At 50.4% G+C, this 14,471-nt stretch overlaps 1 protein-coding gene across 1 annotated transcript in view; it reads left to right on the top strand.

Moving 5' to 3' along the window:
• Nrap (nebulin related anchoring protein) overlaps positions 1-14,471 on the top strand; it is a 75,139-nt gene that overhangs the window by 34,755 nt on the left and 25,913 nt on the right. Inside the window, exons 21-27 of the mRNA XM_060391501.1 lie at positions 2,626-2,823; positions 3,335-3,439; positions 6,428-6,526; positions 8,082-8,186; positions 9,263-9,370; positions 11,849-12,160; positions 13,477-13,581. Of these exons, the coding sequence (XP_060247484.1) occupies positions 2,626-2,823; positions 3,335-3,439; positions 6,428-6,526; positions 8,082-8,186; positions 9,263-9,370; positions 11,849-12,160; positions 13,477-13,581 (1,032 nt within the window). The remainder of the gene's footprint in view (positions 1-2,625; positions 2,824-3,334; positions 3,440-6,427; positions 6,527-8,081; positions 8,187-9,262; positions 9,371-11,848; positions 12,161-13,476; positions 13,582-14,471) is intronic.

The raw sequence follows: 14,471 nt of genomic DNA, 5'->3' as shown, positions 1-14,471 counted from the left end.
GCTCGCAACAACTCTCCCTCACAGCTTAGCTCAGAGGGGCCGCATCCTGGCCATCACTCTGCTGCTGGAACAAGAATGCTGGAGATGGCCCTTTATAAAGAAGGAGCTCCGATTTGTCGCATAATTCTGGAGGCTCCAAAGTCCAAGGATGTGCAGCTGTATCCGTAAGGGCCTCGTGTTGCACAGGATGAAAAATGTAAAGGGGAGTGAATGTACATAAGAGATGGCCTTGCTCTAAATTAAAAACGGCTTGTTCTCAACACAGTGAATCCAGCCCCAGGAGAGGCAGCAATAATGTGTTTGTAAAGACTCTGCCCCAAGAAACAAGCACACCACCACCACTCCTGCCACCACCACCATCACCGCTACCACCATCAACATCACTAACACCAATACCACCACCACCACCATCACCATCATCACCACCACCACCATCACCAGTACCACCACCATCATCACCACCACCAATACTACATCACCACCACCACCAATAACACTACCACCACCATCACTACCACCCCCACCATCATCACCAGCACCACCACCCCTACCACCACCACCATCATCACCAGCACCACCACCATCATCATCACCACCACCATCATCACCACCCCCACCATCATCATCACCCCCACCATCATCACCAGCATCACCACCCCTACTACCACCACCATCATCACCACCACCACCACCATCACTACCACCACCATCATCACCACCCCCAGCATCATCATCACCCCCACCATCATCACCAGCATCACCACCCCTACTACCCCCACCATCATCACCAGCACCACCACCCCTACCACCACCACCACCACCACCATCACTACCACCACCATCATCACCAGCATCACCACCCCCACCATCATCATCACCCCCACCATCATCACCAGCATCACCACCCCCACCATCATCATCACCCCCACCATCATCACCAGCATCACCACCCCTACTACCACCACCATCATCACCAGCATCACCACCCCTACTACCACCACCATCATCACCACCACCACCACCATCACTACCACCACCATCATCACCAGCATCACCACCCCTACTACCCCTACCATCATCACCAGCACCACCACCCCTACTACCCCCACCATCATCACCAGCACCACCACCCCTACTACCACCACCATCATCACCACCACCACCACCACCATCACTACCACCACCATCATCACCAGCATCACCACCCCTACTACCCCCACCATCATCACCAGCACCACCACCCCTACTACCACCCCCACTACTACCACCACCTACTGTTTAGGAATTAACCTCAACATAAATTTCTGTGGAGACAAGTCGTTTCTAGATCGCAGTAGGGAGTTGCACAGTAAGCTTGTATCTGTTGTCATGATGTTCTGGGTGAAGCCCATGCTCACAAGCATAGAATGTGACCCGGGTGGAGACCCAGGCTCCAGACAACCTGACTGCTGTTGCTGGTAAATGATTGGAATGTTTGGAGACTGACATTGGTAGTGTCACCTACGGAAGTTGGTTGGCCACCAAGCCCCTGGGAAGGAGCATTCTACTGGAAGGGACACCCATGATCTTCAGTCAGTTCTTTCACCCATTCCAAAGCACACACAATGGGCACATGAGCACCAAGTTCCTGCTCTACCCCTCCCAAGCCAAGCGATAAAGCCATGCAGCTCAGCAGAGTGGCTGAGCACAATCGCCTGACAGGCCCTTAAGAGAGCAGGGCCGCAGTGAGGGAAGGGGGTTGGCACTGAAGTCACACATTTAGATGTGTCACAGAACGTGTCTTGTGAAGTGCAAGGTCACAAAGCACGAGAATTGGAATTGGGCTTCGATTTAAATGGACAACAGATTGTCCATTACAGTTGAGAAGCTGTGATCCAAAGACATGGTAGTCAATGATAGTGGTGGAAGAGTTAGACCCTAGAGCTCTCACTGCTTAGCGCCGTACTCCTCCTACCTCTGTCCACTGTCTTTGCTGGCCATCTGCCGTTAGAACCAGCATTACCACCGTCATCAACACTACCAACAACATCACCACCACAACCACCAACATCACCACCAGCCACTGCCACCACCACACAGTAACTAATCATGACCCCCACCTCCAGCACTACCATCATGGCTTCCATGGAAACCACTGCTGTCATCCATCTCCCTTACTGCCCTCACCATCATCATATTCTCATCATCAAGTCTGTTTTCGTGTGATGGCCCCTGTTCTGAGAACATTTCTGCTACTACATTAACGCTCCTCACAACAGTTTCCTTAAGGAAAAGGAAGCTGTAGGAAGGTGATTTGACTGTCCAGAGGCTGTCCAGCCAGCAGAGGGCAGAGAGGGTTTGAAGCTCGACTTTATTGTGTTGCCTCTGAAAGCCTCTCCAGAGAGCGTGGACGGTGCCCTGTCCTGCACCATCCATGCACAGGGTGACATTTGGTAAGAGACAGCCAGGAGACGAGGAGTAGGGAACAGCACCAGTGTGATCTTGGGGACACTGACTTGGAGCCCACCACACAGGTGGCCACCCATGGTGCTCAACTCTTCTGAAAGCCCAAGAGTCTCTGCCACTTTCATGCAAGAGCTGCAAGAACAGCCTTTAACCAATGAGCGTCATTTTGTTGCATTCAAGGTTGAATATAAGAAAGGGTTCGAAGAGAGCAAGACCCATTTTCACCTGCCCATGGACATGGTGAACCTCAGGCATGCCAAAAAGGCCCAAGCCCTCATCAGTGACCTCGACTATAGGAAGAAACTGCATGGCTATACCGTGCTGCCCGAAGACATGAGGATTCAGTGGGCCAAGAAGGCCTATGGGCTCCAGAGCGAGGTGAGTGATCACCTGCTGACCGCCCGCCCACGTGTCTGGCCATTAGATGTGCTCTCAGAGTGACTTGAACCTGTGCATGAGTTTGTGTATAACTCAGAGAACTAGAAAGAACCAGAGCTGCCTCAGGTCCAGGGAAGACAGACAGAGAGAAAGAAAAGCCAGGATAGTGGAGACTCGGGCTGAGGTGAGGCTCAGAGCCAGTGTGAAAGTCAGGATGTGCTGGAAACAACACGAGCCAGAGAGGAACATCTTGGAAATATTGGCCAAACCATATGAGACACTCCTTTCGGCAAGGCCGAGTCAACACTAAGGCGGTACATGCTCCCCTCAGTTATAAGGCAGACCCAGGGGCTTTACCTCCCAAAGAAGGGGCTGCTGAGAAGGAAGGGGTACAGCTTTCTGGGAGGACCAACATGGGTTTTCCTGACTTTCCATACACTAAGCCATGATGGTGACAATGGTGCTGGAGGTGTGTGTGTTGGATGAGAATTTGGTGACTTTTCTCCTGCAGCTGCTGTACAAAGCTGACCTGGCGTGGATGAAGGGAGTCGGGTGGCTGACAGAGGGGAGTCTCAACCTAGAACAGGCCAAGAAGGCTGGACAGCTTGTCAGCGAGGTAATTGAGTGTCTGTCCCTGGGCTCCAAGGGATTCTCAACCTCTGGGTCACAGGGCTCGGGTCCCCTCCAGCGCCCTCTCCCACCGCCAAGGCTTTATTCCGAGTAGGTCAAAGGGGAAGCCATCTTCATGCCTATAACTGTAAAGTGTCTGGAACCAGCTCCCCAGCCCCCTTAAATTTCCTGTGTGGAGCTTGAAGCTTTTGTCTTTTATTTCCATTTTCTTGACACAAGATCTCCCTATATCATCTGAGCAGGCCCCAAACTGCACCCCCTCCTGTTTGTGCTTCCCAAGTGCTGGGATTACAGGACTCTGCCACCGCGCCCAGCCCTGGGGAGCTATTTTTAAGAAGCTTATCAATTTATTTTAAGAAGTAATCTTTCGGGTTTTTAAAAAAGTGGTTTTTAGAGACAGGGTTTTCTGTGTAGCCTTTGGCCTTTGGAGGAAGTGTGTCTCACTCTCTCTGGGGACTTGGGCCGAGTCACTAAGCCTGTGGACCCTATTCTGCAGACACTTCCAGGCCCAAGGTCCATATCTGTGCAGCTTGGAGAGCTGCCTTGGCAGCAAGCAGAGAAGGGCTCTGGAAGGGTGTTCCATGTGGAAGTGTGACTGGAACTTTGTTTGGGATCTTCAAGGGGATTCTCGCTTCTGGGCCAGGGAGGCGGGGCCAGCACATTGAGGAGAGAGAAAGTGGCCCCGTTCGTAGACAGATGATGATTCAGATGGGGCAGCTGACTGGTCACTTGAGTGGACTGTTCATGGCGCAGTGTATGGGTCACTACTGTCCTCTGTGCACAGACGCTGTGGCTCTCCTGTTCTAGTCCCACCTTCTACACACCGAAAGTAGACTCCAGTCACACTTCCACTCAGGAGCAGACCTACTCTGTCTTCAGTGCTCAGTACTGTGACTCCTTGGTCATATCACATCCCCAAACTTTATAATTCCTTCTCATCTTTCTACCTTCCTTATGCTCAAAACTATATTGGGTTTTAAAATACCTAAATGAGGGAAACAGCAGAAGATCACCCTGAGGCTTTCGTTACCATCCTCTGAGACCTACTGAGGTCTGGGTGGATCCCGAATCAGGCGGCAGGGAGGCGGGGCCCAAGAAATTGTCCTTTCAGCCTCAGAGGTGTGAGTTTACCTCAAGTCCTGTGTCTACTGCCTTTTAAGCTCTTGAGGGGTTTGCTCTTCCTGGCTTTCGGTGTGCTAGAATATAGTAGAGTGAACTCCAAAGTAAGTCCTTAGGATTTACCCAGTGCCTGCACTATGCTCACTGGGAATTTCCAGCACAGACAGGTCTTGTGGCATCCCTCCAGCACACGGTAAAGGAGTGTTCTCACCCACACAAGAGCCCAGGGGAGGGGGGAAGTTAGGGTCTCTTTGGAATATTGTCTCTAGAGGGTTTGTTTGTCTGTCTGTTGATGGCTCAGCCCATTGTGGCAGGAGGAGGGAGCTCTGGCGGCTGTCACGTGGTGTCCACCGTCTGGAAACAGAGAGGGGGATGCTAGTGCACGGTTCCTTTTTCTAGTCAGTCTGGGTCCTTAATCCATGGATGGCACCACCCACATCCAGGTGTCTTCCCACTCCAGCTGAACCTATCTGGAAAAGCCCTGACACACTCAGAGGAACACTCAGTCACACACTCAGAGGCACACTCAGAGGCACACTCAGTGACATACTCAGTGACACTCAGTGGCACACCCAGAGGCACACTCAGTGACACACTCAGTGACACACCCAGAGGCACACTCAGTGACATACTCAGTGACACTCAGTGGCACACCCAGAGGCTCTGCCTGCTAGGTTGATTCTGCATCCCAGCAGGTTGAAAATTGAGACTGAGTATCTTGCCTACACTGGGGAAGACTGATTCCTTCGGAAGTGAGTCTGATGTTTGTAGTGAGCCTCCTTTTAATCCATGTTTTCCATTTAAAAGAAGGAAATCTGAGGTGTCGAATATTCCTGTCACTGCTTGGTCCTTGGCTGGCACAATACTGCTTCTCCTGATGGCACCAGACGCTCTGTGGTACCAGCTTACAAGCTCCCTACACTATTGCTTCAACCAGCCACCCCCAGAGGCCGCCTTTCTCATCCACTCTGGCAACTCCAGTGGAAAAGCCAGAGGAAACAATCTCTAAGAAAGATGAGAAGTCTCGTGGGGAGACAGAATTAGCATCCTTGACAATCTTCCAGTTAGTTACTGGCTGTGGGATGGGGACACAGTGAAAACAGACCTCAGAAAAGCAGGGTGACACAGGACCTCTGACCTTCCTATGTGGCTTTGGTGCTCTGTGGACAGTCATGGAGACAGCATGGGCGGTGGTGATGAAGAGACACCACCCATGTGTGCCACGGACTTGGCTCACATGGGAAGAAGGATGCTGATGCAGCCGCTCCGCCTCAGTGTGACAACCGAAGGGAGAGGGTCCTGGGTCTGTTAGGTGACATGCCAGTTCAGGAAGCTGGAAAAAAGGTGGAGGTGAGATTTGAACCTCTGCCTTTACAGTTTTGAGTCCAAGCTCCTTCTGCTTTAGCTCTAGCATCAGACCTCCCTTTGTAGGACAGAAACACCCCTCGAGCACAGTACAGGGTTTTCTGAGAAGCCCTGAAGTCAGTATGCCATCATGGAAACAAAACAGGCTATGGGAAGCAGAGGCAGGAGGATGCCTGCCACTGTCGCTGAGACAAGCTCTAGGTTCAGTGAGAGATCCCATCTCAAAAGCCCAACTGGAGAGTGGCCAGGAAAGACACCCAAGATTGACCTCTGACCTCTACATGTACACAGTCATATATGTACACACACACAAAGAGAAAAGACAGTTTCACTAGAACAGGATATGAGGTTCTGTGAACCTGCAAGGACTCCCCTCTCCAAAGGAAATGCCTGAGCCATAAAAAGCCCAAAGGTGTGTGTGCACACGTGTATATGGTGGACAGTGACAACCCTCTCATAATGCTGTTGGGTACCTTTCCTTTGGAAATAGAAAAACTACCGGCAGAGGGCTGATGAGTTGAAGTTCACCAGTGTGACGGACGGCTCCCAGATGGAGCATGCCAAGAGGAGCCAGGAGCTGCAGAGTGGGGTGAGTGCTGGGGGCCCTCTCGCCATGGCTGCTGTGTCAGGGGCTGGGTCGCCTGGAGACAGCAGCAGCTGCTGCCCACAGGGCACGGCCCGGGCCTCAGGACGTCTGCAGACCAGCATCCCTGCCTGCACGCCCTGCTTCTCCCCCAAGCCACCGAGACAGACCGATCCGATGCCTCCTGTGCTGCCACTGTTTCTTAAGCCCCCCTTTCTTCTTTCTCTTTCTTCTTTCCTCTTATCCAAGACTATAATTCTGGATTAACAGGGAATTATGCTGGGGGAGGATTTGCTTTTGGCTGGGTGCCATTTGAGTTCAAATGAGGGAGATAGAACAACAAGGTGCCATTTGTATGATTTATGGACTTGTGACCCCCCCATCTCCTTCCCCACCAAAGCTGCCAGAGCCAGTAGAGCTACAGCTTGCCAGTGTAACTCGAGGGAGGGGAGAAAGGAAGAGAGGAAGCAGAGGTCTGTTTTCAGGGAAAGCTGGTCTGGTTAATGCCCACCTGGTGCCAGCACCTCCCAGTGTACGAAGGTTGATCATGGGGTGCAGGAGGGCGTGTGCTTCCTGCCCGCCAACTTTGGAGCTCTCTGGGGGGGGGCACAATTTTTGATGTTCATAGGAGAATGTAAATGACAATTGATGTGGGAGGCCATTGGCAGTTCTAGGGAAAGATGTAGGAAGCTGGAGAGTGTTCACACTGCCTCTGTCTGTAAGCACTTTTTTCCCTGTGTTGTCTCTAAATGCCTGGGCTAGTGTTGCATATTTTTTATGTTTTAGTTTTCGCCTTTTGAGATGGGGATCTTACTGAAGGCTAGCCTTGAACCCTCAGCAGGCCTGCTGCTTCAGCCTCCCTAGTTCTAGGATTACAGGCATAAGCATGTATTTGCTTTAAATAATTTATAATATTTATACTTACTTCTGAGTCTGATACATGAATGTAATGTATAGTGACCAAATCAGGGTAATTAGCATTTCTAATTTTCAATATGATTTTTATGTGTTGGGAACCTTCATGTTCTTGGCATTTCTCTCAAGAATGTAAGATTAACTGATGGAGTCATGGCTAGCCACCCCCATCACATATATATGTATCTATATGTATATGTGTGTTTATGAGTATATATATATATATATATATATATATATATATACACACACACATGTATTGGGTATATGCACATACAAACACATACATATATGTGTGTATATATGTATGTGTGTGTATGTGCTATATAACAGCTATGCCTCTCAACAGCTGTATTTTTGTGCCCATCATACACCCCTCTCTGTTCTCCCTGACTCCTGCCCACTTTCTTGCCTGTGTTTGCTACTTCTATGAGGTCAGCTTCTTCATTCCCACAGAGGAGTGACACCATGCGGTCTTTGTGCCTGGCTCACTGTGTTCATGTCAGTGTCCATGAGTCCATCTATCTGGCCCCAGTGTGATGGGCGGCTCACCCTTGTTTGTTCCTCCTCAACTCCTAACCCTTGTTCCTCCTCAACTCCTAACCCTTGTTCCTCCTCAACTCCTAACCCTGCCCTCTCTCTTCAGGCGGCTTACAAGGCAGGTAACGAGCAGTCTGTCCATCAGTACACCATCAGCAAAGACGAGCCTTTCTTCTTACGAGCCCGGGCCAACGCTGCTCAGCTCAGCGAGGTACCACAGGGGGTGGGCGGATGTGGGCTCTGCTGCCTCGTGTCTCCATGCTCACCTGGTCACCAAGCCCAGCAGCCACACTGTAGTGTCAGCACTGCATGGTGGCACAGGGAAACCCAGTTGTTGACTCCAAGCCTGACCTTTAGTCTTCCTGATTCCCCAGTATGTAACCTCAGGGCAGGCCTTTACTCCAGATGTCCATTAGTGGAAAGAAGCTAACACCAGCCCTTGTTCACTAGGCTGCCATGAGGGCTTCAGTGTGGGCATATTCGTGATGTTCTACAGGAAGTGTGGACAGTGACATGTGACAGTGTCCACGGCTGATACCCTGCCCCAGTGTGCCTGTTCTTGGCTCTCTATACAAGATTCCCCAGTCCTGACCTGGGAATGGGCAGGAAGGAGAATCAGGAGGGGTGATGAGACTGAACTGATTTCCACTCTGAAGGAAAGGAGGCCTTCCAGAAGGAAGACCTTAAAAGTTGGAGGTGGGAGTTGGGGAGAGGAGGGAAAAAGAAAGGCCCCGGCAACAGGAGGCTGGAGGGGGATATGGTGCAGCAGAGAGCCCTACTGAGTCCTGCTGCTGGTGTGGGCAGACCCAGAGAACAGACCTTCCAATGCTCTCCCACAATGCATTGCAGCATCTGCCATTGTTGGGAGGCTTCTGTGAGATACGTAGGGTGTGTTTTTAAAGCCTTTTGAGGTTTATCCTTGCTTCTCTTGATGGAAGTCCGGCGTGCCTTCAGGCAGGATGAAGAGGCCTGGTTTCCAGGCCAGGGAAGGATGTTGCTTCTTAGAAAGGTTTTTGCAGTCTAGAGCGTGGTTCTCAACCTGTGGGTCATGAACCCTTTGGGGGTTGACTGACCCTTTCACAGGGTCACATATCAGATATTTACATTCTGGTTCCTAACAGTCACAAAATTACAGTTATGAGGTAGCAACAAAATAATTTAGAGTTGAGATCACCATAACATGAGGAACTTCATGAAAGGGTCGCAGTGTTAGGGAGGTTGAGAACCACTTGTTCTAGAGGAAGCCCCTCACTTGAAGATGATCACTGCTCCCCTAAATCTTCCCAGACCCTGTACAAGAGCAGCTGGGAAAAGCAGAAGGCAAAAGGGTTTGAGCTGAGACTCGACTCCCTGACGTTCCTGACAGCCAAAGCCAAGCGCGACCTGGCTAGTGAGGTGAGTCCCTCAGCCACTGGGGCAGGTGGTCAGGCTCTGCGGCTGTCTATCTAAGCGGGACTGGATCTCCGCAGATCTCGGGGCAATTATGGGAAATTGAGATCATGGCAAGTCCTTCACAGTGGGGCAGTCACTGCTGTGGTCAGCCATCCACGTGAGGCCAGCACTCCTGTGGTCAGTCTGCCATTGCACACACTAGTTTCTCAGCCATTAGAAATCATGAGTCTTGTAGCACCGGCCCTCAGGTGCCCGAAACTTGGCCTGTTCATGGTTGAGAGCATAAGCCCTTCCATTAGATGGACTGTGGGTGACATTTCTTCTCTGCCCTGATTGGTGCTGTTATCGAGGCAGATCGTTTAACCCCTGCAATCTGGGAATGGCCAGATGATTATGAGGACCAGCAGCAAATCAGTGCACCCTGTGCTTCTGCCCTGTGCGATCTTTTGTGACTTAGATGGGAGGAAAGGGGCCAGAGTATAAGGAGAACTTTGCTTCCTTCCTGGAGAAAGTCATGTTTGAAAGACAGAAATAGGAAAAAAATCAAAGGAAGGGAAAGAGCAAGAGGAGCAGAAGGACTGGGGTGGCACGTTTCTGTAATCTCAGCATTCTCGAGCACAGACAGGAGGATCCACAGTGTAAGGTCAGCCACACTACCTGAGCTTGTGTCTCAATGCCTACCTCCAAAGACGCCACCAACCAAACCAAAGGACACGGCAACAACAAAAACAAAACCAAACAAAAGAACACAAAACAAAAGCCAGAAATAAAACAACACACACACACACACACACACACACACACACACACACACACACAGATGGAGGGAGAAAAGAAGGGAGGGAAGGAAGGAGAGACTTGGTGATGCGGTTGATTTAAATTCTGCCTTGTAACATATTTTAACCCCATCAGTGGGTGTGTAAGTGTCCTCAGCTTATCCCACATCTGGTCCATAGCAGATGGAGAAGGGTGTCAGTGCTGTTGCCAGGAGATGAAAGTTGAGTCTCCCACAGTGCACTAATGATAGTCTTGGAAATCATGGCCCCTGTCTGGATTCTGTTGAGGTCTTCCAGCTGTGTGCACACCTGTTCTTTCCTCTGGTTCTCCCTGCACTTTGTTTCCAGGCAGCACAGCCTTTTCCACTCCCTCCCCTAACTCTGGAACCCCCTTCTCTGCTCCCTCCCCAACTCTAGAACCCCCATCTCTGTTCTCTCCCCCAGTGCTGGAATCCCTTTCTCTGCTCCTTCCCCCATCTCTGGAACACCTTTCTCTGTTCCTCCCAACTCTAGAACACCTTTCTGAACCACAGCTTCACTGGGGGCTCTGTGCCTGTTAGTCTTTTGACTGCTTTTTAGTTATAATGTTCTCACTGTTATTTATAAAGGCTCTAACTTGGCTTTTGTGAAGACAGCAGGTCCCTTTGTCTAGGAGATGGCTCCACTGCTTTTCCAAAGGCCTGGAGTTCAGTTTCCAGCACCCGTATAGGTGGCACACAACTGCTTGTGATGCCAACCCCAGGGACTCTGAGGTCCTCTTCTTCTTCCCCTTGGCACCTTCATACATGTGTGAATATGTGTACACACAAACACAAGCACACACACAACCTAAAGAAAGGATATAAAAATGGACTGAGTGCAGGTAATTACAAGAATTCTGAAAGAGAATACAAAGCTAACTATTTCTAGTTTTAATTCTGCCATTGATTCTTGTTTATTTGTTTCAGTGGTGGATAAGTGAATAAAATATATTTGATACTGAATATAAAATTTAATGTAAAGCTCCATAGTTTCTATTCCAAATGCCTGTTCTAACTGTTCATTGAATTGTATATTTGTATACAATTTGGATATTTGGATATTTTGATATATGATTGTTTATTACTTATTTTCAAGTTTTTGTAATTAAGTTTAGAAAAATAAAAAATAAACCAAAGCAACACACACACATGCACACACACACACATGCATGCACACACACACACATACATACACACACACACACACACACACACACACACACACACACACATCAAAGTGATTTTAAAACAAGGCTGGAGCACTTGCAGGATTCAATTCCCAGCACCCACATGGCTGCTCACAACCATCTGTAATTCTAGTTCCTGGGGACCTGCTGCCCTCTTGTGGACTCCAGAAACACTGCATGCATGTGATACATAAGTGCCCATGCAGGCAAAACAAACAGGTAAAATAAAATAAAGTACAAAAGATTAAAGACAAATCAGTGGGAAGGCGTCTCGAGGTGGGAGAAGAGATGCCGCCTCCCAGAAGTGTGCTGCAGGTGTGTTACAGCGTTAGCATGCAGTGGTGCCATTCCGTTTGCCAGTTTGGTGGAGATGCCTGGGTTGCCCACTCTACGGCCTGTTGGAGAGATGGCCATCCGCCAGCCTCATGCCCACGGTTTGAAGCCTCCTAGCTTCTGTAGGACACTGACTGGTGTCTCTGCACCGTGCTTTATGCTCAGGTGAAGTACAAGGAAGATTACGAACGGTCCAGGGGGAAACTCGTGGGAGCACAGAGCGCCCAGGGGGATTCGCAGATAAGCCACTCGCTGCAGATGTCGAAGCTACAGAGTGAGCTGCAGTACAAGAAGGGCTTTGAAGACTCCAAGTCTCGCTGCCACGTCCCCCTGGACATGCTCCACCTTGCCCATGCTCGCCAGGCACAGCGCTTAGCCACAGATGTAGGCTACAGGACGCCATCGCACTGCTTCACGGCCCTGCCCACGGACATGAAGGTGGAGTGGGCCAAGAAGGCCTATGGCCTGCAGAGTGAGGTAAGCTCAGAGCCTCTGTGAACGCAAGCATGTGTGTGAGTGTGAGTGTGTGAGCGTGTGAGTGTGTGTGTGTGTGTGTGTGTGTGTGTGCGCCTCTGTCAGTTCTGTTTGCTTGTTCGTTTGTTTTGAAATCTTTGTTTCATCAGACCCTTTGGGGCAGCAGCTCAGGCTCCTGGGGTGCGCATTCCTGAATCGCTCAGTGAAAACACGCTTACTTTCTCCTGGCTAACACTGCTCATCCCATGCTGGCGTGAAGTCATGTGCCAACATCCGGCTTGACAGAGCTACTCTCAGCAGTTCTGACTGACGTGTTTTAGGCTTCTTTCCGCTGCTGTCGTTGAATGCATTGGTGTCCTACGATCAACCAGGAGAGGGTCACGGACGCCTCATTACAGCTTCAGTGGGCCCATTTTCTGAATGGCCAGTTTGTTGATCAGCAGCCCCCTCTGCTTCCTTCCTGTAGCCATCAATTGGCTCTGCTCTCTTTCTGTAAATGATTCATTCTTGGAAAAGAATATGTGTGAATGGGTCAGCTATTGCCAAGCTGTTACACACAGGTGTGTATATTTGTGTGTATGTGTGAGAGAGAGAGAAACAGAGCCAGAGAGACAGAGACAAACAGACACATATACATAGACACACACAGAGAGAGGGAGAGGGAGAAGGAGAGGGAGAGGGAGAGGGGGGGGGGGAGAGAGAGAGAGAGAGAGAGAGAGAGAGAGAGAGAAAGCATTCCTTTATTCCTTCCTGGCAAGCTTTTTCAGGATACATAGATGATAGACTAGCTTTAAAGAAAATTGTCCATCTAAATACTTTTCATTGAAACTATTCATTCAATAGCTAGTGAGGAAATGAGAACTCTCCTCCCGTGGCCCGCAGAGATGGAGGAAAGAGTTGGCCCGTGAAAGTCCCTCCAGGAGCTCCTACTCGGGCTGTGTTGTGAGCCACCATTGCTGTCTCTACCACATGTCATTTTTAGCAAGAATATTGGTACAGCCAACAATGAGGCCATTCTTTGTCCAGAGGGAAGGCGTGAGTCCCCACTGAGGGCCCCGCTGACTCAGTACTTCTGTGTACCCCAAGTAGCATTGCACAGGGCCTAAAGCCACCACCTACAAGTAAACCTCTGATTACAGGAGAGATTGTTTTATATATTCAGGGGCCTTACCCATGATGCCGCAGAAACAGGTAAGATGAAATGGCATTTAATTTGGCTTAGCTAGCGCCGAGGGCGCTTTGGGAACTGTTATCAGCCCTTCGACGGCTGTGCTGTGACAGAGGCCTGCCCCCCCCCCCCCTTGTGTCCCCTTTGTCAGAACCAATACAGGGCAGACATGAAGTGGATGAAAGGCACAGGCTGGGTCGCCACCGGGTCATTAAATGTGGAGCAGGCGAAGAAGGCCGGAGAACTCATTAGTGAGGTGAGCTTCCCCCACAGTGCGCTGGATGGGCTGGCCTGCGTCAGCTGTGCGGTGTGCCTGAATAAAATTAAAATAATTTCTACTCAAAAGGCAAAGCCACATGAAAGGCCTCCAACCCTGGATGGGGCTGGTAATTAGAGAGAAGCCACACACCAAACCCACACCAGTAGGGGCCCAAAGTGTCCCGGCAAAAACAAAGTGGGCGACAAGTGATATTATGTATAATAATGACAACCAAACGGAGCGCAATTGCTTCCCACCCCTGACCTCTTTAATGAAGCGGCCCAGGAGAGATGGTGAAAAGATGTGTCTGCAGCACCCAGGAAGCCTTGATATGGCTTGGCGCCCAGCTCTTCCTTGTCGCCACAGGGGAAACAGTCTGTGAATATTCACAGTCTGTCCAGCACAGTGACATGACTGTTTCTTTCTTAGGGGTTGGGGGGACGGACAGGTCCCTTCTGCTGTATGTAAGTCTCACTTTTGCCAGAGTCCAGCCACCTTCACTGACAGAAGGCTGCTCTGCTTCTGAGAGAGCCGTTCACCTCTGTCTGTGGGCAGTCGCACTGGGCAGCAGTTTTACAGACTGCATGCTTTGGGTTCGGCCTCAGCGCTGCCAACATATTGCTGTTTCCTTCTGGCTGCTGCTGTACTTAGGGCATGGTCAAGGGCGTCTCTGGCCTCTAGATGTCAGAAGCACTCTGCCCAGGGGTGGCAACCTAAAAGGTTGCAGATGTGGGCGAGGTGCCCTCTAGGGGACAGGACTGCTGCTGCACACACTCAGGACTGCTGAGTGCTGAGGCCTGAAGCTCAAGCTCCTTAGAGCCTGGCACCGTCAAACTCTGCAAGCTCCTCCTCTGCATGCCTGTCGGGAAGGCTGTGTGCAGAAGGCA

This window comes from Meriones unguiculatus, chromosome 1, assembly GCF_030254825.1.
Source record: "Meriones unguiculatus strain TT.TT164.6M chromosome 1, Bangor_MerUng_6.1, whole genome shotgun sequence".
Lineage (NCBI taxonomy): Eukaryota > Metazoa > Chordata > Mammalia > Rodentia > Muridae > Meriones > Meriones unguiculatus.
This window is presented reverse-complemented; position numbering and strand designations above follow the sequence as displayed.